The 24,109-nt window shown below is 52.5% G+C and overlaps 10 protein-coding genes across 10 annotated transcripts; 6 read left to right on the top strand and 4 right to left on the bottom strand.

The window, feature by feature from the left end:
• Positions 1–76: 76 nt before the first annotated feature.
• Positions 77–3,336, top strand: IAQ61_011427 (uncharacterized protein; the record flags this gene model as incomplete). Its single annotated transcript, XM_066099192.1, has 2 exons — positions 77–2,554; positions 2,623–3,336. The coding sequence occupies 2 exons, from the start codon at positions 77–79 to the stop codon at positions 3,334–3,336; spliced, it is 3,192 nt and encodes a 1,063-aa protein (XP_065950711.1).
• A 600-nt stretch (positions 3,337–3,936) lies between these two features.
• On the bottom strand, positions 3,937–6,566 carry IAQ61_011426 (uncharacterized protein; the record flags this gene model as incomplete). The annotated part of the gene is made up of 2 exons (XM_066099191.1): positions 3,937–6,495; positions 6,549–6,566. The coding sequence occupies 2 exons, from the start codon at positions 6,564–6,566 to the stop codon at positions 3,937–3,939; spliced, it is 2,577 nt and encodes an 858-aa protein (XP_065950710.1).
• A 291-nt stretch (positions 6,567–6,857) lies between these two features.
• Positions 6,858–7,796, top strand: RPL7_2 (60S ribosomal protein uL30; the record flags this gene model as incomplete). Its single annotated transcript, XM_003843932.1, has 4 exons — positions 6,858–6,871; positions 6,941–7,049; positions 7,120–7,286; positions 7,337–7,796. 4 exons carry the CDS (start codon positions 6,858–6,860, stop codon positions 7,794–7,796), a joined length of 750 nt encoding a protein of 249 aa, XP_003843980.1.
• A 449-nt stretch (positions 7,797–8,245) lies between these two features.
• Positions 8,246–8,724, top strand: IAQ61_011424 (uncharacterized protein; the record flags this gene model as incomplete). Its single annotated transcript, XM_066099190.1, has 3 exons — positions 8,246–8,482; positions 8,545–8,630; positions 8,688–8,724. 3 exons carry the CDS (start codon positions 8,246–8,248, stop codon positions 8,722–8,724), a joined length of 360 nt encoding a protein of 119 aa, XP_065950709.1.
• Positions 8,725–9,063: 339 nt separating this feature from the next.
• IAQ61_011423 (uncharacterized protein) lies at positions 9,064–10,320 on the bottom strand (the record flags this gene model as incomplete). The annotated part of the gene is made up of 1 exon (XM_003843930.2): positions 9,064–10,320. The coding sequence occupies one exon, from the start codon at positions 10,318–10,320 to the stop codon at positions 9,064–9,066; it is 1,257 nt and encodes a 418-aa protein (XP_003843978.2).
• Positions 10,321–10,772: 452 nt separating this feature from the next.
• Positions 10,773–12,332, top strand: IAQ61_011422 (uncharacterized protein; the record flags this gene model as incomplete). Its single annotated transcript, XM_003843929.2, has 2 exons — positions 10,773–11,481; positions 11,530–12,332. 2 exons carry the CDS (start codon positions 10,773–10,775, stop codon positions 12,330–12,332), a joined length of 1,512 nt encoding a protein of 503 aa, XP_003843977.2.
• Positions 12,333–12,530: 198 nt separating this feature from the next.
• On the bottom strand, positions 12,531–13,339 carry IAQ61_011421 (mitochondrial 54S ribosomal protein uL6m; the record flags this gene model as incomplete). The annotated part of the gene is made up of 2 exons (XM_003843928.1): positions 12,531–12,904; positions 12,955–13,339. 2 exons carry the CDS (start codon positions 13,337–13,339, stop codon positions 12,531–12,533), a joined length of 759 nt encoding a protein of 252 aa, XP_003843976.1.
• Positions 13,340–13,929: 590 nt separating this feature from the next.
• IAQ61_011420 (uncharacterized protein) lies at positions 13,930–15,618 on the top strand (the record flags this gene model as incomplete). The annotated part of the gene is made up of 1 exon (XM_003843927.2): positions 13,930–15,618. One exon carries the CDS (start codon positions 13,930–13,932, stop codon positions 15,616–15,618), a length of 1,689 nt encoding a protein of 562 aa, XP_003843975.2.
• A 106-nt stretch (positions 15,619–15,724) lies between these two features.
• On the bottom strand, positions 15,725–18,028 carry IAQ61_011419 (uncharacterized protein). The gene is made up of 5 exons (XM_066099189.1): positions 17,729–18,028; positions 17,591–17,665; positions 17,460–17,536; positions 17,254–17,412; positions 15,725–17,198 (listed from the first exon to the last, which is right to left on the bottom strand). The coding sequence occupies exons 1-5, from the start codon at positions 17,754–17,756 to the stop codon at positions 16,071–16,073; spliced, it is 1,467 nt and encodes a 488-aa protein (XP_065950708.1). The 5' UTR covers positions 17,757–18,028; the 3' UTR covers positions 15,725–16,070.
• A 664-nt stretch (positions 18,029–18,692) lies between these two features.
• Positions 18,693–24,055, top strand: IAQ61_011418 (uncharacterized protein; the record flags this gene model as incomplete). The annotated part of the gene is made up of 3 exons (XM_066099188.1): positions 18,693–21,728; positions 21,776–22,045; positions 22,094–24,055. The coding sequence occupies 3 exons, from the start codon at positions 18,693–18,695 to the stop codon at positions 24,053–24,055; spliced, it is 5,268 nt and encodes a 1,755-aa protein (XP_065950707.1).
• Positions 24,056–24,109: the final 54 nt, after the last annotated feature.

The following is a 24,109-nucleotide window of genomic DNA, read 5'->3' as shown; positions in this document are numbered from 1 at the left end:
TGTGTGTGCGAGATTGCATAAGCGCCGTGTACTGTGCCGCACACCCTCCCCCGCCACCCTCCCAAGGAAAGAAGCAATGAGCACGCAACAGCAGAGCCAGACGGACCTCTTCTGGGACTGCGACACCCGTGATACCGTTGTCACCACTACCGCCATCACCACCACCCTCACCACCACAGACACCACTGGCACCACTACTTCCGACCCGAAGCATGTCATCACTGGCGACGCGGGCAGCCAGCAAGCGACGCTCAGTCTCTTCGAGTCAGTCGTGACATCCTACCCTCCCATTCTGGAATCGCTCCTCTCCCAGCTCTCCACCGCCGCCATCCTCGAACTCTACCACACCTCGCCCCATCTCCGCAACTTCCTCCGCAACTACCCGCTGGCATGGAAGACGCTGTCCTTCCGGCTGCCCCAGCCCGCAGTCGCCATGGGCTCGCCCGGCAACGAGACACCCGACAACAGGGAGCGCCAGTCCAAGGCCTACTCCTTCGATGCCCTCCTCAAGCAGATTGTCGCGCCCAATGGAACACGGCTGACCAGTTTGGACCTCTGCAACACCGCCGTGACGGGCATCGCGCTCATCGGCAGCGTGCTTGCGCCGCGCATCGACACGCTGCAGCATCTGTCTGTACGCGGCTGCAAGAACGTGTCCATCAAATACCACATTGTCCCCTTTCTTGAGCCCTACACACTAAAAGACACGCCATGGAAACAGAAGGATCTGGCCCTCAAGTCCCTCTACACATATCGCTGCAGACACCATCGTCGACGACCCTACCTCCCCGCCTCTCTGATTCGCAGAGACTCTGATTCCGACCCCACCCACCAGCTCATCGAGATCTGCCATCAGCTAGGCATCTGGACCGACACGGCATGGTGTCCCACCCCGGGTGGCAGGTGTAACAGGAGGAAAGAATATCACCAGGGAAGAGCAGGACCGCAAAATCAGGAAGTCTGGGTGCCTTTTGATAGGCTCTGGAGATCAGGCAACCGCATCGGCCCAGTCGAGGGTACAGCCAAACTCGGCGGACACGATGGCCGATTGTGGGAAATTGCCGATACCGGGCAGGATGGTGAGCCGCTCGGTCCTGGGGACGGAGACTTTGCAGGAGAAGGCAAGCATGTCCCAGCACACATGAGAAGAAGCCACACGCTGTTTGTAGAACAAGTCAAATGCACACAATGCGACGACTTGATCCTTGAGCGCTGCGAGTCTTGCAGTGTCCGCATGCACTGCATGGGCTGTCGCAAGACACTTTGCGCGAGCTGTGCATTCAACAAGCCAATACCGAGGAAACGAGCAAAGACACGGCATTTCACGAACCTAGCCTTTGGAAACAGCCATACGGTCGGCGGCACGCTTGGGCATGTGTCGGGGTCTACGACCTCGCTCGAAATCAGGACTCGAGAAGAGCATGTCGAGAAGGACAGGTTCTGGTGGGCCCCTGGGGCCTCGCGTTCTCCAAACCTTATGAACGAGAGCGCGCAGGACGACGACTCGTCGGATTCCGAAGACGGCGGGATGATGCACAACGGAATGCCTCTGCCGCCAGGGAACCGAGAGCCACCAAAGCTGAACATGTCCTGGTGTTGTCTGGAGCCCATCTTCTCTGGTGGCGGCGGTATCGCCGTTCTCGGATCTGGATTAGGGGGTCGAGGGGCAGACAAAATTCGAGCAGCGCCCCTGCCACGAATCAAGGAGTTTGAAGACCCGGATTTCAGCAACCAGCTTCGGCCAGTGGACTATATCCGTGAATTGAGGAGCAATGGCCTTTATGAGTATGTTCTTGGCGAGGATGTCGACATATTGTCGTATCTCAAGCAAGAATCACTCGATCTGCAACAAAACACTTGTCCCAGGGGTTTGTGCCAAGACTGCTACAGGAGTTTCAGGTGGAAGGTGTCATGTCGAGCCTGCAAAAATCCGATATGCAAGGAACATGACTTTAGAGCCCTCAAGGTCCGCAAATGTGGCTATCGAGACCTCCACACCGAGCGCGAGCACGTACTGTCTCACACTGAGCCACCACAGCGCCTACTCATCCCTGAATTCAGCCCAAACCGTTCCAATACACCGGATCCCGAACGCACGCCCACCGCAACCTCACACAACGACATTTACACAACCGCAGACAATGAATCGGAGTCTTCGGAAACGCCCATGTCACAGTCACAGATCCTCCTTGCTCCATCCGCGCTCACATCTGTGGACATGTCAGCGAGCACGTCTTTCAACTCCAAGGCCACAAATGAGCCGTTTTATCTAGCAGCTTCTCTCTCCTACCTACCCATCAGCTCGTCACGGCCGCGATCCTATAGCGTATCAGGCGTCCGAGGCCGTCAAGGAAGCTCCTGGCCAGCTTCACCTCGACCAAATCCCAATCCGATCACGAATCCGCTTCCCCTCCCGTGCAATCCACGACATCCAGTTCAATGGGAAGGCTGTGGCGCTTATTTCTGCCAATATCCCCGCCCTGTGGGGGATAATCGACCGCAGTGCCCCGCGCTACTCAAGGAGTGCTCGGAGTGCGCGGTGTTGGTTTGTGATGTACGCCACACTCCCTTTTTTTTTACTCCGTAGGTCACTATGTGCGGTGTCGCTAACGAGCTGAACAGCAATGCTCCGCTTCCAACCCAACATGCACATGTACCTTTTGCACCGTCAACTATCACTGTCCGACCTGTACTCGCAAACCCCAAGTCCGCGCCAAGTGTCGCCTCGACGCCGAAGTCAAGGCCAAAAAAGACGCCGAGCTCCGCGAGCTTGCGCGAAGAGAAAAAGACAAGGAGGAGCGTGGCCAGGCCGACGAGTTGGCAGGAGCCATGTACGAATTCTTCGCCGGCGTGTTTGAAGAAGTCGCTACCACGACATCTGAACCCGTCACCAGCAACGAATGCAACAGCGGCAACGCTATCAACACGCGCGCCAGTTCTCTGGGCGACCTCGTCCCCCCAATGCCCAGCCCGGATTCCATCACCGTCACCACAGAATTCGGCGTTTCGGAGGAAGCCGCGCATCAAATCACCACGACGGTCAGCGCCGCCGGCCCTTCACCCTATCACACGTCGTTTGACGCCCAGGACGAGGAGAATCAGGTCGAGATGACAGAGGACGTGGGCGAACAACAACCCTCGAACACGACTATGCCTGCCGCCTCGCTGCCACAGCCTGCTACCCAACCAGACGGCAATGAGTCGGTGCACCAGGTCAACGACACCGCAGAGGAATCTGGTCTCGATACCGATCATGTCCACGTCGAGCCAGATGTCCTGGGCGGGAATCTCACACCTACTCCTAGTACCCCTACCGCCACTGCAGTCGCCGCTTAGTTCCTTTTTTTTTTAAAAGCGATAGAAAGAGTTTTTTCGGCCTTTTTTGACAAGTTTTATAGTTTCATGTTGAGGGGGTTCTGGTGCGCGGGTATTTTGGCAGAGCGATTATGTGGGCATTTAGCACAGTTTGTGGTCTGGCATTGTTTTGGGGGGGTTTGTAGGGGTAGGAGGGGAAGGAGTAGTGGTAGCAGGAGTTATGAATGGAGATGTTTGTGTTGTGTTTTTCTGGTCTTGCTTTTGCTGTTTGTTGTGTGTGTATGTGTGTGTGTGTGTGTGTGTGTGTAAGAGGAGGAACAAGGCGAAGCAGTAAATCCCAGATCCAAGACAAAACATCAGTACTTATGCGTATTGCAACAAATATTGCAAGATATTGTGCATTCGCCACACTCTTCCCCGACAAGATCAAGCGGAAATGAAAATAAAATAACCATCTCCCATGACAAACGCCGAGCCGCAAATGCAGAATAAGAACAAAGTTGGAAGAAAGGGGGAAAAGACCAGTCATGGTCGGAAAGGATTCCTCTTCCCTTGCCCTTCGTATTCTCATACCAGCGTGACACGTTCTCCTTTCCTGCCTTTCTTTCCGTCCTCCAAGTGCTAAGCGTCAGCCTGGACATCGACATTCATCGCGCCTTCCTCCTTCTCCGCAATCGTGATCTCATCCACCTGCTCAGCATCACTGGCATCAGCATCAGCGTCCCTGGACTCGACCTTTGTCTCCGCAGCGTCTTCCCTCGCGGCCTCGGCTTCAGCTTCAGCTTCCGCCCGAGCCTTGTCAGCGACATGATTGATAATCTCCGTGTCCTTTTCGTTGAAGAGGCGCAGGAGCATGGCCTTGCGCTCGTCCTTGTCGACCATTAGATTGGCGCTACCGGGGTGTCTCCAAATGGGCAGGACGATGCGGTATGGGATGCCTTCCTTTTCGTTTGCCTCGATGCGGACAAAGGCGCATCCCACATCCATTTTCTGTAGCTGGTCGCCGACCTCGCCGAGGCCTGTGTCGCCCTCCTTGGGTAGCTTGGGGAACATTTCGCACAGCAGTTGGTGGAGCGTTGCTTTGCTGGTGCAGTTGACGATGCGCTTGCTGGCCCATGGTTCGATGATGCGGATGCCCTCGTTTTGCAGGCGCCAGGGGGCGTGTGTGTAATCTTTGTCTTTGATCTTGTGCGCGACAAACATGACGACACCGCAGTGGATGAAGCGCATGCCACGGTCCTTGTTGGTGGAGATGATGGTCCGGGCAAAGGCAGAGGTGTAGTATATCTTGTTCAGCGACAAGCCCTCCTTGTTCTTGACCATGAAGCGGTCGCGAGGGAAGCGCGGGGAGATGCCAAAGAAGTCCATAATGTTGGCGATGACAGGGTCGTCGTTGGCTAGGTACTCAAAGTATTCCTTGTTTTGGCTTTGGTTTTCGGGCTTAAGACGAACTTCCTTGGGTGTTGTGGGTTGCGTTCCGGTCTCTTCTACCTCCTTGGCGGCTGAGCCGTTTTCTGTCGACTTAGTGACTGGTTCTTCCGAGGTCTTGGTCTTCTTCGGAGCGCCGTTCTCCATGTTCTCATCCAACTTACGTTTCAGGGTGGCTGCTGCATCGGGAACCTCTTCGGACTCGCCCATGGTGACATCTCCCTCTATGACGTTCTCCGTGGGGGTGGGGACGGTGGAGTCAGTCGTGGTCTCTACCTGGTTCTGTTTCTTCTCGGCTTTCGCTGCGCCCTCTGGGTTCTGCACTTGTGAAACCTTGATATCGTCCAGCTTTTCGATGACTGCAATGAAAAAGCCTCCGGTATCCTGCTGATGAGGGTAAACACGAATACACCTCTCGAGTGGGATGCGCTCCTCTTCAGATTTGGCCATTGGAGGAAAGCAGCTAGCGGTGACCTTGGTGGAGAACTGGCGCTCGGGCTCCTCAACCTCATACTTCGCCCTGGCCTTCTGGTAGGCCTCCCATGAAGTGAACATATGCGCAGTCTTCTCACCTCCTGCTGTGATGGACGAGGTGTCGAGGACTTTCCAAATGTTTAACCCCGGCTTGCGCTTGAGATTGGGGAGATGATCGGAGCAGTCTACGAGTTGCACCTTTGAAGTTCCTCCGCAGGCCTCAATGGCAGCAGCGATGACGGCTTCATTCTCTACGGGGTTCATACTGCAGGTCGAGTAGACCATGCGACCCCCCTTCTTGAGCATTTGTAGCCCTCGGAAGAGAATGCGCAATTGCAGATTGTGCAGACCAAGTCCATCCTTGGGTGTCCACTTCTGCCAAACGTTGGGGTTCTTGCGAGCGGTACCGTCGCCAGAGCAGGGCACATCGGCCAGGATACGGTCGTACTTGAGGTATTGTTTCTTCTGGCCGTTTTCACTAGGAAGCTCGATCGAGGGGAATATCGAAGCATCGTGCTGAGTGACAATCAAATTAGGAAAATTGAGGCGTTTTACTTGATGCACCAACATCCCAGCGCGCTTGTAGTCGGTGTCGTTTGCAATAAGCAGGCCAGTGGATCGGCCGTCATCGCTGTAGTCGCCTTCCTCGGTGAGATTGACAGTATCGCCATTTGCGACACGTCTTACGCGCTCCTCCTCGTCGCCGTGGATCATCTCGGCAAGCTGCGCAGATTTACTTCCTGGCGCAGCACACATGTCCAAGACCACCATGCCTGGCTTAACATCGAGGAAATGTGGTGGAATCATACTAACAACCTCCTGTCTGCTAATGTTTCCGGATGCTGCTTCGGCGACGAGGAACTTTTGGAAATCAGCAAAGGGCGCATGTCGTCGAATAATCTTCTTGTGCGTCTTCATATGCCACACCAGCTCATCCGGGAAGGCCTGGACAGCCTCTGGAGGTGGCACAGGCTTGCCCTCGAACTTTTTATCGGCGATTGCGGGGATATAACGTTGCTTGAAGATTTCGCGCACGGCAAGCGCATCGGACTTTGTGCCCGTGAAGCGGAAGCTGTTTGGCAGGTCGGCCTGGAGCGTCTTCCACATTTCTTCGAACTCAGATTCTTCGAGAAAGCCACCCATACGGTAGTAGCTTTCGAAGAGCTCATTCTTGCGCTCAATGGTGGACCATGGCTCTGAGCGGGTGTCTCTACTACCACCTCCGCCGCCGCCTCCACGACCTTTGCCTTTACCGCGAAATGGCTTGCGACTGCCGCCCTGTCTTTGACATTAGAATATGATTATGTGTGAATTGGCGAGTGGGTACTTACGCGACCTCCTCTAGCCATTTTTGCGATTGGAATTTGAGGGTAGTTTATTGCTTGCAAACTTGCAGCAAGCGTCTGGTGTCGCAAGCTAAAGCTCAAGAAAATGTCGATGATGGGTAGCTTCAAGACTTGGGCGGGGCTCCGATTGATGGCCGTCAGGCCTAGGCTCGCTTTGGTGTAGTCTCACGAGCACCTCCCCGTTTAGTAACCTGGTCCGAGCGTTACCCACAACGAATATTCGCTTGTTGTTGTAGGAAATCTTCGAAACTCCAGCTTCCCGACAATCTACAGCCCGACTAACCAGCAGCAAAAATGGCACGCTCATCGTAAGTCTACATGTGTTCATCTACATCATGCCAATGGCAGACACAAAGCTGATTATCATACTTCTCCAGCGTCCCCACCCAAAACGACATCGCCGTCCCCGAGTCGGTGCTCAAGAAGCAGAAGGCTCACCAGAAGACGACCGACTCGCAAGCGGCCGACCTGAAGAAGAAGCGTGAGGTACGATGAACAGTCTCCCGCAACCTGCGCAAGCAGATAGGAGCATCACAGTTGGCTAAGACTCTCTTAGGCCAACAAGCAGAAACGCGAGACCATCTTCAAGCGCGCCGAGAAGTACAACCAGGAGTACCTCAAGGCCCAGCGCGACATCATCGACGCCAAGCGTGCTGCAAAGAAGGAGAACTCCCTCTTCGTGCCTGCCGAGTCTCGTCTCGTCTTTGTTGTCCGTATCAAGGGGTGCGTTCGACATTACAACCCGCATCGACCGCTGTACTAACACGATCTAGTATCAACAAGATTGACCCCAAGAAGCGCAAGACCCTCCAGCTCCTCCGTCTCCTCCAGATCAACAATGGTGTCTTCATCCGCCTGACCAAGGCCACCAGCGAGATGCTCAAGATCGTCGAGCCTTTCGTCGCCTACGGTTACCCCAACTTGAAAACTGTCCGTGAGCTCATCTACAAGCGCGGATATGCCAAGGTCAACAAGCAGCGCATTCCCATCACCAACAACGAGGTCATCGAGCAGAGCCTCGAGAAGTTCGGCATCACCTGCGTCGAGGACCTCATTCACGAAATCTTCACCGTCGGCCCCAACTTCAAGCAGGCCGCCAACTTCCTCTGGCCATTCAAGCTGTCTTCGCCCACTGGTGGTTTCCGCACCAGGAAGTTCAAGCACTTCATCGAGGGCGGTGACCTCGGTAACCGTGAGGAGTTCATCAACCAGCTCGTCAGGCAGATGAACTAGGCTGGTAGGCTGTGTTCATTCATTGGGTGGAGTAAACGGTTAGCTTCGAACGATACCATGACTATTTACGAATGGTAGTTTCGCCCACTTCTCTTACAGTGAGAAGGGAGGGAACGCCGAGCGACATGCTCTGGTTAGCTTAGACAAGATCTTCTGCATGACAGCGGAAGACAAATTCAAAAGTTCATTCCACCTGCTCCTGTCTCTCAAACTGTGAATTGTTAAGATATTGACATGAATGTCGGAAGCTTTCTTCTTGAACGTACCTGTATCCTCACCACCCATCCCACTCTCAACTTGTAACCTTCGTATGTGTCACTGTAGCCTTGAACGATATAGGATCTACTCGTCATTTTAGCCGCTTCTTCCCTTGTCGACTTATGTTGGAAATAGCCTGCTTTGCAAGATTAGACTTTGATCCTACTGAGCCAGCATACACCACACGCATGATGCTCAGCCAAATCAGTCTTGCAATCGATGAGGGAACGCTGCAGTGTCTGAAGGCGAGATTTCACGAATCCCCATTGCTTTGCAAGGCCCGCGATGACAGACAGTCTGTCTTTGGCATGGTAATTCGCGTTTTGCTTTTGCCCAACTTCATCAATCTGGATACACGAATCTGTGTCGACAGTCAATGTAATTTCAAGAACTTGTTCCAAACTTGCAATTCAACTAGAAGTACCAAGGTACAATCTTCCAGAAATCCACTATGCAAACTCTTCCTTTTCAGTTATCTAACCAGCCACAGGTCAATATCTGGCTGCCGCTTCTGCTACTGCCATATAAAAATACAAACATAATCACATCCCTAGCTCGCCGCAGTTTGAAGCGCACGTAAGCTCTCGTGACGTATTGCAGAAAATGAAAGTCTTGAATGGTAACGATGTTCAGTGATGCCTTCCCTTTCTGTCGTTATGTTCTCCAGTGACTGTGCTAGCAACTGCTAGCAACTTCCGTACATCGATCTTTTCACAAGCAAAAAAGTGCATGATGCATTGATATGAGGTGAGGTTTCTCCCTTCTGTACCAGTTGGCTGTTTGACGAAAGCGGGGAACCTGTAAGCCCACATGTCATTCGATTACGCCTTCCTGATCTGCTCGTCGAAAATTTGAATTTGTGGGGTGTTTGGACATATACGCTGTGTGCACAAAGGCGAGATAAAAAGTAAAAAGAATGAGGAAGTTCACAGAGCATAGCCAACATGAGTTTTATGACATTGATAGTGTTTTAATGTGACTGCTTCGCAGTGCTTCACGCCATACCAGCCTACTCTTTTGCATTCAGAACTTCCTTGACGGCCTCAATGACTTTTGAGAACGCATCCTTTGGTGCAGCGACGACCCCCTTATTCTCCCTAAGCGTTCTACCGAGACCAAAGTTTAATGGCTTGCCATACGCGTCGCTGACCTCACCACCTGCTTCCTGCACGATGACCACACCGGCCGCGTGGTCCCAGATCTTTTCCTGGTATGATTTGCTGACCGGCAGTCTAAGATATAGATCGCCTGCTCCACGAGCGATCGAGCCATACTTGGCTTGGGAATCCATGCGTACTGAAGGCTTCGTGATGCCAAGTTTCGAGGCAATAGCGGCATTGTCGCCTTGTGAAGAGTGACCTGCTTCTACCGATTCGCAAAAGGTAGCCTGCGAGATATCTGGAAGGGGCTTCATGGAAATCTTCTTTGATCCCTCAAGAGAGGCCTTGGTGAGCGGTCGGCTCGTGGCACCTTGACCCTTTACTGCGCTGAACAGTACGCCCTTGCCCTCCTTGTCGTCTGCATCTTGACCAGTAGTAGCATCAATTGGCGCTTGGTCATCCACTGGCAGGTTTGGACAGCCAATGACACCCACTGTCGGTACACCGTCTACGAGCAAGCCTAGACAGACTGCATATTGACCTCCACGCAAGAAGCCCTTTGTGCCGTCAATGGGGTCCAATGCCCAGATCCTTCCCTTGTTGCCTCCTTCACTGTTTCCACTGTCCAGAGCAGTCAGCATCTCGTCTGCACTCTTAATTGGCCCTCCAATCTTGGCCTCTACTGAGCTGTCATCTAGCTTTGCAGCTTGCACGAGATCCCAGACCAAATCGCGGAGCGAGTCGTTATTACGGAGATCATTTGCATCTTCCTCTCCGACGACTTCATCTTCAGGGAAAGCATGCTTGATGGACGCGATGATGAGGGCTTGCGCGCCGAAGTCACCGATTGTGACGGGCGACGAGTCTGACTTGGAGAGAGTGCCCTTAGTGTGACTCGAATAAACCGACTTTGTGAGAATAGAGGCTCGTTGAACGGCCAGAAGGGCAACCTCGAGTTCTTTCTCGTATGCCATGGTGTGTAGGGCCCGATTAGTGTTTGTATGGAGGCTTTTGGAGAGTGGGATAGCGGGCGAGGAATAGATGTGCTGTTTCAATTGACCTAGGCGAAGTAGACTCCGAGAAATCAGAGGAGTACTGAGCAGTGAGGTAGCCAGGATGATGAGCGCCAGCAGCGAGAATTTAGATAGCGCAATTAATGCGGACATGAGCTAAGATTCGCTGCACTTGTTCGCTGGCGGGGCTGCGTTGGAGGGGCGGAACTGACGTATGAATATAGGTCTTGGCACGGCGGGCGGAGGTTTCCCTTTTCGGCCACGGGCGCCATGGTAACCTTGGAGAGCAACTTTATCTGTCTGGCCACTCTGCATAACAGTTGACACTCTGGAAAGTAGACGCGAAATTCCTACAGTCGAGGAGTTGTAGCAGTATCAGCCAACTCTGCACGTCTTCTGCCCCATTGAGCGCATTGTATACCCCACTTTACTCTGTGCTCCGGCTCGCAATTACCGGTAGGTAAACAAAGATCGACAGTGACAAAGAGGCCGCCATCCTGACAACCACAGAGACGCCATCTATCAGCTCTGATAACTTCGTCAAAGTCTCGACACAGCCCTGAATCGAGCCTGGAGTCTCCGGCTGCGCCGCTGCATCTTTGAACATGGCATCTACAGACTCTCAGCCTGCTCTTGCGACAACGAAGCGGAAATTCCACAAATTGCTCGACAACCTCACAGGCAGCACTTCTACAACCTCGCTTGCGAGCACACTACCAGAATCGAATCCATCTACCGAATCACTGCAACCAACGGGAAGCCCTGAACCGGCTTCAAAACGACCTCGCAGCTCCCATGTGAGCGACGAGCGTCAACGAAACATATCGGCTGGTCAAGAGCGCATCCGTATCATCAAAGAACAACTCTTGACACCCCGGCGTAATGCCACTGTCAGAGTTGTAGGTAAAACAGCCGTACAGGTAACAACCAAGCCATCGCCGTCGCCGTCGACAGCGCCGTCTCCTCGCAAAGCACCAAATTATCAGCCTTACAGCCAGGAGCAGTTCCTTGAGCGACTGAAGACCTTTGCAGATGTTAAGAGGTGGACATCGAAGCCTGACGATATTAGTGAGGTGGAGTGGGCGAAGAAGGGATGGAGTTGCGATACCTGGAATACAGTGGCGTGCAAAGGTGGATGCGAGAAGCGTGTTGCAGTCAAATTAAGACCCAAACGAAAAGACGGGGATGGAAAGGATATTGAGAAGAGCGAAGACATGGCTGTTGAGATTGATCCTGCTTTGGTCTATCGATACCAGGAGCTCATCACCAGTGCGCATGCAAATGACTGTTTGTGGAAGAAGAAGGGCTGTCAAGGTACGTTGTGAAAATTGTAGTCATGAATCGCTGCTAACATTCGCGGAGACGATATCTACCACATCCCAATCGCTAATCGAGCGAAGAGCACGGCAGATCTGCTGTCTCGTTACATCTCCCTTCAGTCCTTATCCACTGATCTTCCACTTCTCTCCAACATAACGTATCCCGACCCGCCAATCCAGCACATTCTTGCGCATACACCCCGCTCAATCTTTGCACCACACCCGCCACCTACTACCCCTAGCGAGATTGTCGCCTTCATATTTGCTCTTTTCGGCTGGACTGGGTTGTCAGAATCCCGCATCAGCCTTGCAACCTGCACACACTGCTTCCAACGCTTGGGCCTTTGGCTCTCCTCTGATGCGCGGCTGCAGGAGATGAGCAAGAAGCTCAATGTCCCGATGGAGAGTCTGAGGCTTAATCTGCTTGAATCTCATCGGGAGCATTGTCCGTGGAAGAATGGTGTTGTCCAGGGCAACAGCAGCGATGGCCCTATTGCAGGCATGGCCGCATGGGAGACATTGGAATTCATTCTTCTTGGTGGTTGCAACAGCGCTGGCAAGACTAGAATGATGGGGAGGGACAACGAGATGTCGACACCCGCAACGCCTACTCGAAGCGGTCATCACAGGGCCATGGATAGTGTAGACGTAGGGAGTGAGAGTGGTCTCACATATCCACGGGGCAGTATGGAGAGTGAGGGCCGGCCTGCCATGGAAGAGGAGGATGAAGGACTGCAGAACAAATGGAAGAAATTGAAAGCGAAGCTTAAGAGGACGGCCAGCAAAAAAAGTCTTAGAAGTGTGAAAAGCGGAAAGAGCGTCAAGAGTGGGAAGGAGAGATCATAGAGGATGTAATTTGACTATACTGAGATTTCGGAGTTTGACTTGGACTTGGAGATTATTGGGTTTAGTATTATTCGACGATACCCTTCATAGCTCCACATGTGTAGCAGCCTGTCGGCAAATCCAGCCGATTTCGAATATAGCAATGCAGTGCCCCAGACACGCATATAATACAGATATGTACAACCGTATACCTCTCCCTCATTTGATCTTCTTGTTCTTCAGCTTGATCGTCTCCCCGTCCACAAAGATACCCTTGCCCTTGTAGGGTTCAGGTTCCCTCCACTTCCTGATGTTTGCTGCAAACTGCTTGAGTACATCCTTCTCCGGCCCCTCGAGTAGCAAACGCGTTGGCTGCGGTGTACTCGCCGTAATACCCTTCGGTATGCCCAGTTCGACTGGGTGAGAGTAGCCAACCTTCAGGTTGACAAACTTCTGACCTGGAAACTCCGGCTTTACTGTGGTAGCTGAATCTTCAACCGAGGCACGAAAGCCGACGCCAACGAAGCTCAGGATAGCGCTGTGGCCTTCGCTGACGCCTGTGATGTGATTTTGCAGATATGCGCGCGTCGTTCCTTTGGCGTATTAGTCAATGTGCAATTGCGAAGCTGCCCAGTGATCTCACCCCACATCGCCCTCTGCTTTGCATCCGTCGAATCTTGTATAGTCAACGTTGGCCCTGACTGGCCCGAGTCTGTATTGATATTGACATAGTGTGGGACATCCATTGACAGCTCGCCAAGCGGTCCCTTAATACGCACTGTCGACATGGCCTGCACTCTCGATCCCATATTTTTAGACGACGGCGCTATCACTTGAAAAGTAACTCCCGAAGGTATTGAGAGCGGCTGTGAGCCAATCTTGGATTTACATGGTGAGGTTGTGGTAAAGGTCCTCGACGCCACGGGCCGGGTAAGAGCGGGGAGTAGGAAAGTCGGAATTGATTCAGTGGATTGAAGCGAGGGCTGTGCGATGCTTTGCGCGCACCGTTGGCGGGCGTGGGCGAACATGGCCGTGTTTGTGCTTGAGAGCGACTCTTGGCGGGAATTAATTTCTGGAGTTGCGGAGTTCAGCCCTGCCAGAACTTAGTCATCCGGTCATGTGATGACGCGTTTCGTTCATGCTTGGATGGGATGCCCCACTCTGCTCTTGTCCACACTTCGTCAAAAAGTTCCCTTCATGCTGGTGGCAGAACGTCTTGTAGGATAGCATGCCCAAGTGCGGCAATTGATCATACCGGCTTCGCAGCCTCTCACTGGAACTTATGGTATTTTGCTTTTCAGCGTAACTAACGTCGCGTCGTCGTTCTACCGGTATTGCAGGTTGTACTCTCACTCAGCTGTCACAGTAATAACCTCAGGCTTCAGGCGTACAAACACTGAGCCATGTTCAGTCTATTACTTTGCCCACAGTCTTACTGATAAGATTGGCAGGCCTCGTTCTATTCAGCCTTATCAAACTATCCTTTTCACTCTTCTCCGCTCTTGTCAAAATAACTTGCTCGCTTTCTCTTCCATCCGCAATATTCAAGCAAAAGATTATGCTACATATGAGCAGTATGGGGGCTCAAAGTCGAACTACCAAGCTTCCAGCCATGACCATGATGATCTCTTTGTTCTCGGTGACTGTCGCTCAATACTACTCTCCGCCAGCAGATGCAGCACTCACTGTCAACGTGGATGCTCTCTTTCGATACACTACCTCAAGAAATCAAAAGGTCATCACGCAAGCTGTCGATTTTGTCATTTCGATGCAGAATGCACCAACATGTACTCGCATGGCCGCTTCACATTTGATGAGTGAATGCAAGCTTCTCGAGAATGCACCTGACTTCGCCAAATCTCGGCCGGAGGCATACTTGGACAACGTCAAGACGGAGTACGCTGCTAAGCTGGCTGTATGCGAGCTACTCAGTGCTCAGCCGAGCAACCCCATCCCGCCTCTACACTGTGAAATCCTTGTCCCGACCTCGAAGGCCTGCAGTACGGGCGGAAGTTGGTGGCATGCCAAAGCAGAGGTCTCGAGCGACAAACAGTGCTATCCAGAATTCAAGGATTTTCAATACACGCAATGTCTGAAAACTCTGCAATCAACACCGCAGTTTTGGACGTCCTTCAGCAATGCTCGACAGAATGCTGTAATTATGTGCCAAGCTAGTAGGGACGCCATAGAACGAGAGAACCACTTAGAGATGTTTAAGAACTTGACGCAAGTTCTCGGCGTTGTGACATCGACCATGCAAAAGACAACGGAAGACTATGACACTTTGATCAAAGAACAGTCCCGCTTCTCTAGAGAGACTCAGGAGTCTCACATCCAGCTGCAGGAGAACATCCGCGCAATGCAAGAAAAGGCTGTGACAACTGTTGGAACACTCGACGAGAAGTTTCACAATTTCATGGACGTTTCGATCTCCGAGCTCATCACTGCCTTGGCTGAGAGCCAGACCGCCGAAATAGCACAGATTCACGAGAAGATGCAAGATTTCTCACAGGATCTCATGGTGGAAAGTTCCCAGCTTGCCAAGTTGTTTGCTGGAGAACTACAGCAGTATCACGAGCGTGCGTTGTACAGTCTACACACCAACCATCAAGCGCAAGTGGAAAGCTACAATACTTTGTCGGGCCACATGACTGCCGTACAGGATACCGTCAACCAAACCAGCGACATTGCCAACTCATCTCTTGCCAAGATCTACAGTATCGCGGAGAGGCTGGACATTTTCGAGAGCCAGACAGAACATATTGCAGAAGGCTTTGCCTTTCTGAGTGCTATACCTGGGCTGGCCACACTCCTGGTCCGTAGATGTGTAATTACTCTCGCCATACTTTTCCTCCTTGCCACACTCTATAAATTGAATGCAAAGGTTGCGACATATGTTGCGGGTGCATCCAGCTCAGCATTCTTCCTTCATACCTGCGGCATATTCGACTGGCTCGGCACCTTTCCTTCTCGCGTCTCAGACTTGAATGCTCAGCGTTCCTTTCCATCCGCAATCACCCTGACATCTGCACAAAAGGGTGCCGGCATCGTCCTCTTGCTGTGGCTGAGTGCCTACCCTGTCGCTTGTGTCAACTCATATATTGGATCCGTCCTAACGGTTCTGCTTCGACGGATCTTCAGTCCATTGTGGTTCCGTCAGTACCACAACCAAGGCGGTACGGGCACGCTCCCTCGGATCGAGATTCCTCAATCGCCAGTCGGCCACCAGTACGACAAACACGGCGAGTCTGACTTTGATTACGTTGAAAGGCCTGGGGCTGCAAAGACTGGCTTAATCGCGGTGTGAGCTCTCGACTGCTCTCACTCGAATGTTCAGCAATACGCCGTCTCCGGCTTCCATGACTTCACGTGTTTAATGCGGATTATTCATTCAGATTCGAGATGGAGCTGTGCGCCTCATGCTATTCCTTCATCTTCTACAATTTTTTCTTCGTATCTTTCGTACCGGCGGCTCGGCGCTAGCATACAATTGATGATTTTTCTCTCTCTTTACAATCAAGGGGTTACGAGAAATGCACGAGTGGTTACTTGTAGCATTCATGGGCGTTTGTTCTCAGGGCGGTTCAAAGAACATCAGTCATCGGGTTCGTGCGACGGGGCATGGGGGCGTAATGTACGCAGCTAGAACATGATATTTCAGATATGCGCGTCAGATATTAAATGCCATCTTCATCATCTCGCATATCACTCTCGGACAGGAACATCTAGTCGTGAATCCCAAGTCCTAGGCAAGATGCCCTAATCGTCATCGTCATCCTCGTCATTATTCAGCTCCTGTATCCTGCCCTCCCGATACGCCTGTTCGACCGGATTCACGACATCCATGACCCCCGTCGCCTTCAGCCTCTCAAACAGGACAAACAGTCTCTCTGCCTCTCTCTCCTTCTCCTCGTGCGTCATAGGCGTCTGCTCCATCACCTCCTCCTTATCCAGCCTCTGTCCTGTAACCGGATTCACGGGAAAAGGAACACGCTGCGAATCCGACGCAGACGGCTGCTCCTCATGCGCGCGCGCGACCTCATCAGGCATGGCGATGTTGTTCGACATGAGAAAGCCAGAAGCAAAGCCATAGCCCACGTTCTGGACAAAGGTGGCAGGGTCCTTGTGCGAGAGCTCAAAGAACATGGACGATATGCTGCCGCGTAGCGTGGGCGTGAGTGCGTTGGTTGTAAGGTTGAGGAGGCGTGAGGAGAGGGTGTCTGATTTGCCTAGGGGCTTGTCGCGTTCTGCAGGTGTGGGGAGCATTTGCTGCTCCATGCTCTTTTTCACGTCTGCGGGGGCAATTTCATAGATGCGGCGGATGAGTGTGAGAAGAGGGGCAACGGTGGCGTCGAGTTCGGTGTCGGGGTAGGAAGTTAGAGAGGCGGAGAGGAGGTTGATGAGGTGTGTCGTGTTGGCTGTTGGAGAGGCGGAGGGAAAGACTGGGTTTGCGACATCTGCCGGCTTTATTTCTGCTGCTGTGGAGGACTGGGGGTTACTGTTGTCCAGATCTAAGTTTAGCAGTGCGTTCACGATGAAGCTGGCTGGCGCTTCTAAGGGAGGTTTGGTGACGCCTCTGCACATTAGTATTGTGAATAGATGGGGTATCGAGGACGAAAAGTGTGAGATGAGGGCTGGGTGGAAATGAGTAATGTTGAATAAGAGTTTGAGTGTCTCGGAAAGAGCCATGAGGTCCATGGGTTGCGTGTGTTCTCGGGCTGGCTGACGGGCCTGTAGCGTGTACCGGCCTGCATGTCGAGCGATTGCAGCATTTATGTTGGTTGCGAGGCCGTGGGATTGGACAAGCAGGGGGTAGTCGAGGGTTGTGTCGTAGGTCATGAGAAAGAGGAGCCGGGAGAGGAGGAATTCGTTGTCGATGTTGTCGCCCTGGTGTGATGTAAGCATGAGATTGTACAGTCATGTAATTGTAAGCGTATGCTACCTTCAACATGTCAGAAGCATGCATGCCATGACCAAGATCCACCAGTATCGGGCGCGTCCGTGGTACCAGTAGCAGAGCATTGGCTAGACATCGTAGCGCCTCTTGTGACGCTGCAGTCGTCTCACCCTCGAACGCACATTGTCCTAGTATCCTTATTCCCTAGAAAAGTCAGTACCAGCCGCCGAGCCGGACAAGTGACTGCATACATCTTGCGTGAATATGGGATCTGCATTGTCTACGGAGCGACCGTAGACCTTGAGCTGTTCGAGCAATTGCTGCCGTTCTGTTCGAGTGATGAGCTGTGCATCTACACGAGGCGCTCTAAAGGGTGACGTACGCTGTATGGAGAATTTTGGGGCGGAGAGGTCGGCTTTCAAGTCGGCGAGTATGCTTGAGATGTGCTCGAGCTTTGCTGTGAGCAGTTAGCTGTTGTTGGCATGTGTGAAGGAAAGTGGAATAGGATGGTTGTACGGACCGGTCCCAGTTTTTTGTGAGGCGAGCATGACTGCGTGTGGTGTACCTAATGAGAGGACGTGGAGAGTGGGAGAAGACTCACAGAAAAGCAGTGATAGTGGGAGGACGTCATGTCGCGGATTGGAAGGTGGGTGGGATGTACCGGTAGCTTAAGATGATACCTACGAGATGCATGCCCCACTCCTAGCTAACTCCTACCAAGCCATCACTCCCACCTACATGCTCGATCAATCCACTATTCTGGGCATCTTCCTATGCGGGGCCCGCTTTGTACACAGCGGGGATTTACAGGACGAACGAGGGCACATTCAGGGTGGGTAGATACTCGGTGGACTTGCCCTATACAGGCGAAAACATATTTCAGGACGATCTGGGTTTCTGGACTGAAGTACCGTAGTCTACTATAGCTATGTACCGACCAGTACCTAGGTATAGGTAATAGGTACCTTGGGTACGTACCTACTACCGGTACCCCTCAGGTATGCATGTATGTTGTACTTGTATATGCAGGCTCACGTCGTTTCATGTGCAAATAGTGGGAGACTGTGATGAAAGCGAACCATTGTCGTTCCAACAAGGTACAGTACTAGCTATCATGGAAGTCCCATACCGGTAAAAGAAGCTCGTTCAGCCGTCAAAGCTGCCCGCGTTGCAGCAACGCCAAGTCACTTTACGCGCGGACGCGAGTCGATTTGTCGCGTTGGCGGGACGCGTCGAACGTGCACACCCGCCGCCGCAAGCCAGCCTTTCTTGCAGTCTGTGCCGGGATGCGGGAGTTTGTCGCGACCTCGATGCTTGTGCTTGCTCCTCGACACGCTCTGCTAGATTGTGCTGTACTGTACGAATCTATCGTGCACAGTGCTGTACCCGCCTACACGCCAGCAATGCGATTGCTTGCTTGCGTCTTTGTCCTTTGTTTCTTCTACTTGGCCCCAGCATAGCGCGGTTCCTACCCACCGGTAGTCATGGTGTTTTCCAAATTCGATTCATTGTCTGTTCGCCCTCCCACTCCGCCCAAACATCTCCACCCCAACGCCGACGGACAAGACATCGACGAGACGCTGCAATTCCTCGACGACCCTTTCGGCGACAGGCCTCTGCCCCCCCAAGTTGCGGCAACCAAGGCTGTGCTGAGCACCCCCGCGCAATCTCCCTCTTCTGATATCAGCGTCCCTCCCTCGAGTTCTGCAAGCCGACGAAAGAGGGTCAACTTTGAGTTGCAGACATGTGCTATTCCAACCAACAACGCCCTCACAAAGGACTGGACCCCGACACGTAGCTCGCCGCTACGCCCACTTCCCCAGACACGCGTGTCGTTGCCGCTCAAGTCGATACTAAAGCCCTCGGACGGCACCTCAACCCCTCCTCCAGCCGACGCAGGAGCCGCGGCGCACAAATTCAAGACCTTCGCCGAGATGCTGGAATCAATAGTGAAGCTGCTGGCCTCGGCGGATCGTCCTTCGAGACTGGACGCATACCACTCGCTGCAGAGGACAATGCAGGCTTACGACAAGGTGCCAGACGCTCACGCTCTCCAGCAAAAGATGACGCTGTTGACCCAGTTCATTCGACGAGATGTGCAGGCCCAAAGCCCTACAGGAGCTGGACTGGACTCGCAGCTCATTTCCCAGGCCCTGAAGCTGCTCATGGCCCTGCTCCGTATCCCCGACCTGACTTCTGCCATGGACGACGATTTCTGCTCCTTCATCGCCGACCGTATCATCATAGTCGCCAGTGACAGTACGATGCCCAAGTCTGTCGTCAACGCTCACCTGGCTGTCTGCATGCAACAACATTTCAGGCCAAAGACCATGACGATTGCACGTGTCGAGAAGATTCTGGATTCACTCGACACAATCCACGAGCGTGTCACTGGTTTTTCTGTGCTAGCGTATAGGATTCGCATCTACAAAAAACTTGTCCAGCAACGTCCAGATGTGATGATCAAACACGCCGAACGCTGGTTCAAGCTTACAGTCAAGGCCTTGGTAGCAAGCCAAAAGGACACCAACCAAAGCGCGCTGGACACTTGCCTGGCTGCAGTGAAGACAATTGGTCATGACCGTCATGTTGCCAAGTCTGTTCTGAACGTTCTCAACCGTACACGAAGCGACGGCGAGACCTTGGCCAAGGTCCTAATCCAAGAGTTGGACAGGATGCTCACGGGAGAAAATGCCGTCATAGTGCCTCAGATCTGGTCCGCTGTCACCGCACTGTTGCGTGACTCTCTACACAGCCAGTTGTTCTCCGCTCTCAAGGAGTGGCTGATGCTCTTTGAAAGATGCCTCAAATCTCCAAAGGAAATGGTCAAGGTGCATGCAAATGTCGCCTTCTGCTTTCTGATCTATGCAGTAAATCTTGGCCCAAACACGGCTTCTAGTTGGACGTCCATGTTCTCGAGCATTCCTTTGCACCAGATTCAGCAACCTATTGCGACTAGGAAAGCCGAACGAGACGCGACAACCTCCGGATACATGACGCTGCTCTACTACGCATTACGCCCGACGGCCTCCTATGAACAGCTGGACAGGTACTGGACAGAATTTGTCGCCAATTTCTGGGCTCCCCTCATTCATTCGTCATCATCTCGGCACCCTGCTGCCGCGTGTCGAGTCGTTACCGCCCTCTTGAATGGCTCACGAAAACCTTGGAATGAGCACCGAGCTCTCGATTTGCGACCATCATACATGACTCAGCGCGCTGAGCTGCCTCTGCTCGATCCTAGATGGGTACGAAAATCGCTTTCGCTGATACTGAGATTTGTGGAAACACTACTAGAAGCAACGCCTTGGTCTGAAAAGGAACAACAGGAGGATGAGCCTGTGAGGACCATGTGGCTGGCTGTTCTGAGCTCCTTGTTAGAGGCGAGCAGCAAGGAAATCATGGCTTCCAGTGAAACCAAAGATGCCATCGCGCAAATCGTGAACCTGCTCAGGCGGGTCTGGGATAGCCACACTGCTAAGCTAGCTGTGCCGCAACAAAAGGAAGACCTATGGGCGAAGAAGTTCTGTTTCCTTATTGAATCAGTTGTACAGAAATTTGGAGCTTCCCAATTTTCCGAGAAAAACCTTACACGGAATAGCGACAATGACTTTGAAGTTGCATCAACACCAACACATCGCGCACGACAACAAGGGGCACGAACCTCACCTCTACTGTACTTCACTGACCTTTTGCTCAATCAGTCCGAGGCAAAGCTATCGGACTCTGTGCGGAATCGCGCAATGGAGTTGATACTAAAGCCCTGTTTTGATGCTCAAAAGACGCGTCTGAGCCGACTAGAATTGCTCCGCGATTGCGCCTCAACTGTGGATCCTGCATTGCAAACTGCAGTTGCAGAGACATTTTGGTCTCAGACCACACAACTCCTTCATGCCTCAATCGAGGAGTCAGTTTCCGACCTCAGCGAACGGGGGTTTAGATCGTACGGTAAAGAGTATGAGGCCGTTGTCGAGCTGCTTAGCCTAGCATCAGCATTCGTAACGCATAGCCCTAGAGGTGAAGAAGTTCTGTCCGCATTCATCAATACTGTCCGGCGTGAGGCAGGAGAAGGGGCCGTCATTTTGGCTGTAATTGAGCCGATTTCTGAACGCGTCATCAAGCGCATGGCAGAGGAAGACAAAACCTCCTGCCTGCCCTTCGTAACGCTGCTATTGAAGAACCTCCCTAGGCAGATGAGCCGGAGGATTTTGGAGCAGGGCCGTCAGCTTTTGTGGCCTTCTTCTCCTGCAACAGGACGTACCACAGACTTCGATCCCTACAACCACCTTTACACAGCCATTGTCACCGTTGGATCCGCTGCGTACCGAGACTTGGATCGGACAGGTGCTGAATACACCAGAACTTTCATCGCTGCGTTGCATGCATGCATCCAGCAGTGTTCGACTTCACATCTTGCTGTCTACTTGCGCAAGACTCAGCAAGTGATTGCTACGTGGGTTGAGGATCCTGAGAAGAAGATGCATAGCAAAGAGCAGTCATTAAGGGCATTGCATGGCGAGGCAAGCAATTCGTCTATACCGTAAAAGTGATTACTAACTGTGCCTAGGTACTCAACCTATGGCAAGATATCTGCAAGGCTATTGCTAGACTTCCGCGTAAAGATAGCCAGATTCTTCTTCACTTGGAAACCTTGATTACTTCGGGGTTCCTGAGCAGACGTCGAGGCATCGTCAATACCTCGATTGCGACGTGGAACGAGACCTTTGGCAAGGAAGAGCATCTGCGGTATCCCACTGGTCTCGAGAGGGCTCTACGCCGGTTGCGTAATCACGTGGACCTTGAATTGCCCTCGCTAGATGTGCGCAAAGACGAATCCGTAAGCTGTTACTTGACATCTACATTGACAGCACTAATACCGACACAGGACGAGGACCCTACGTTTTACGACTCGGACGCTAGCGTCGACGACATCAAAACTACCTTGAAAAGCTCTAGAGTCAAGGGCTCACCATTCAGAATATCAAAGCCGGCGCGGAAGTCCATGTCTCGATCTCCGGCCATACCTACCCCGGGCAGTAGCAGGAGAGTCACACGAAATACACCGAAAGTGCGATTACTCCATAATGATTCTCAGATACAGTTCGAGCCCATTCTCTCCTCGCCTTCCAATCCTTTTGACCAAGAATCTCAATTGCTTACTGAGCGTCAAAGAGATATGATAGAGCGCCAAAGGCTGAAAACAGGTCTGTTCGCTAACATGGGGGCAAACTCCCCTCTGCATGATGAGATTGCATCTCCGATGGAACTCCACTCGGATGCTCCTAGTGCAGTAGATTCCATGAGCCATGCCTCTCGAACGACGCCCTCGAAGGCTTTGGCAACCATGGGTCCTGTGGATACATTTTTAGGGTCTTCGCCAACGCCACATGCACGAAAAAGTAGACAAGACTTTCAGCAGAGTGATGCGATCAGTGTTGCGACTCCAACTGCCGAGCGTTCTGTCGATTTCGCGCCAGACAACAATCTCGGATCTTCTCCGCCTAGATTCGACAAGATCGAGGATTCGATGGCAGACGACCAGATAACCCCGGATGTTCTCGTGGGTTCCAGCTTTGACTACCGACAACCAGAAAATTTGCCATCATTTGACGAAGGAACAACAGTAGACGAAGAGGCATTACTTGCAGCCGAAAGCGAGATAGCACGTCTTTCTGACATGGATCATTCTGAAGACACCATCATGTCTCAACAGCCTAGCTCAATGATCGACTTGGAACTTACTGCGCAAATCGCCGCCGAGCGGCAAGCACAAGATATTGGCTCTGCAGAGGAACTGGCGCCAGAGTCTATGAACACCTTCGTCGATGCTGCATCCCACCAGCCGTCTCACAACATTGATGATCTTGAGGGTGACGATACAGAACTGGAAACTAGCAGTACCAGCCGCGTGAATGATTCCTTCATTAAATCTCCCGCGAAGAGCACCCCAAGACCAGAGAAACTCCGACGCTCAGCCAGACACTCCGTAACACCCAGCCCAGCTCAATCCACCAATGGCAAGAAACGCAGCCGATCATCAGGCAAGAAGGGCAAGAAGGGAGTAATGGAAAAGAAGGAGGAACCGGTCGTTGAGTCTGAATCTGCCCAGCCGGATGGTGACGACATGCTCGAGAGCATTGTTGTTGCCCCGACAAAGAAACCCACCTTCGCCTCTCCAAAGTCACAACAAAAGGGAAGGAAAAGGAAGTTTATGGGTGACCCCGAATCGCCAGCACATGTCGTGGTTCCAGAAACAGGCCGCAAGCCTGGTATGATACGACGCTCGCAATCACTCTTAAATCAAGTTCAAAATTCCCAAGACTACTTGGTTGAAGATACACCAGTCCCCAAACGAGCACGAGGCAGTCAATCCCAGGACGTCAGCGAAGCCAAGAAGACTCCACCGCCTACCCAGACGAGTCAAGAAGTTCACAGCTCACAGAAAAAACGTCTCAGCCATGTGCAGGTCACGCCAAAGCGGTCCTCTGAACTTGGATCCTCTGTTCATGGCACACCAACGATATCCGTAGCAGCTGGGCCCCCAGAGGCCGAAGTCACCACTATCCCAGATGTGCCGCCTGAGCCAGAGAAAACAGCAGAGCCAGAACGTACGAGCCAGCCGACAACTACCCCAAGCCGCTCTTTCACCGAGCGCGTCATCCTCACGCCGCGTAGTATCATCAATCAGCTCAAGAGTCTCAAGGACTACCTATTCAGTGCGCCACAGCTTGTACTGGGACGGGAAGAGGAGAGAGAGATTGATGACACCTTGTTTGATATCAGGAGGCAGGTCCTGATTGCAGGGCTAAGGGGTAATGACGGCGCTGATGCGAAGAGCAAGGAATGATTTGTTTGCGAATGAAGCCTTGACGGTAGCATGCAAGGATTGAGTTGAAAGTAG

This window comes from Plenodomus lingam (assembly GCF_022343315.1).
Source record: "Plenodomus lingam strain CAN1 chromosome Unknown scaffold_20, whole genome shotgun sequence".
Classification (NCBI taxonomy): domain Eukaryota; kingdom Fungi; phylum Ascomycota; class Dothideomycetes; order Pleosporales; family Leptosphaeriaceae; genus Plenodomus; species Plenodomus lingam.
This window is presented reverse-complemented; position numbering and strand designations above follow the sequence as displayed.

Excerpts from the sequence above, each read along its gene's own strand:
- IAQ61_011419 (XM_066099189.1), bottom strand. The coding sequence starts at position 17,756 with ATGCTCGCCTCACAAAAAACTGGGACCG. Across the intron at positions 17,666-17,728 it reads CTCACAAAAAACTGGGACCG|CAAAGCTCGAGCACATCTCA; the intron begins GTCCGTACAACC and ends AACTGCTCACAG. Across the intron at positions 17,537-17,590 it reads CCCAAAATTCTCCATACAGC|AACGGCAGCAATTGCTCGAA; the intron begins GTACGTCACCCT and ends TCACTCGAACAG.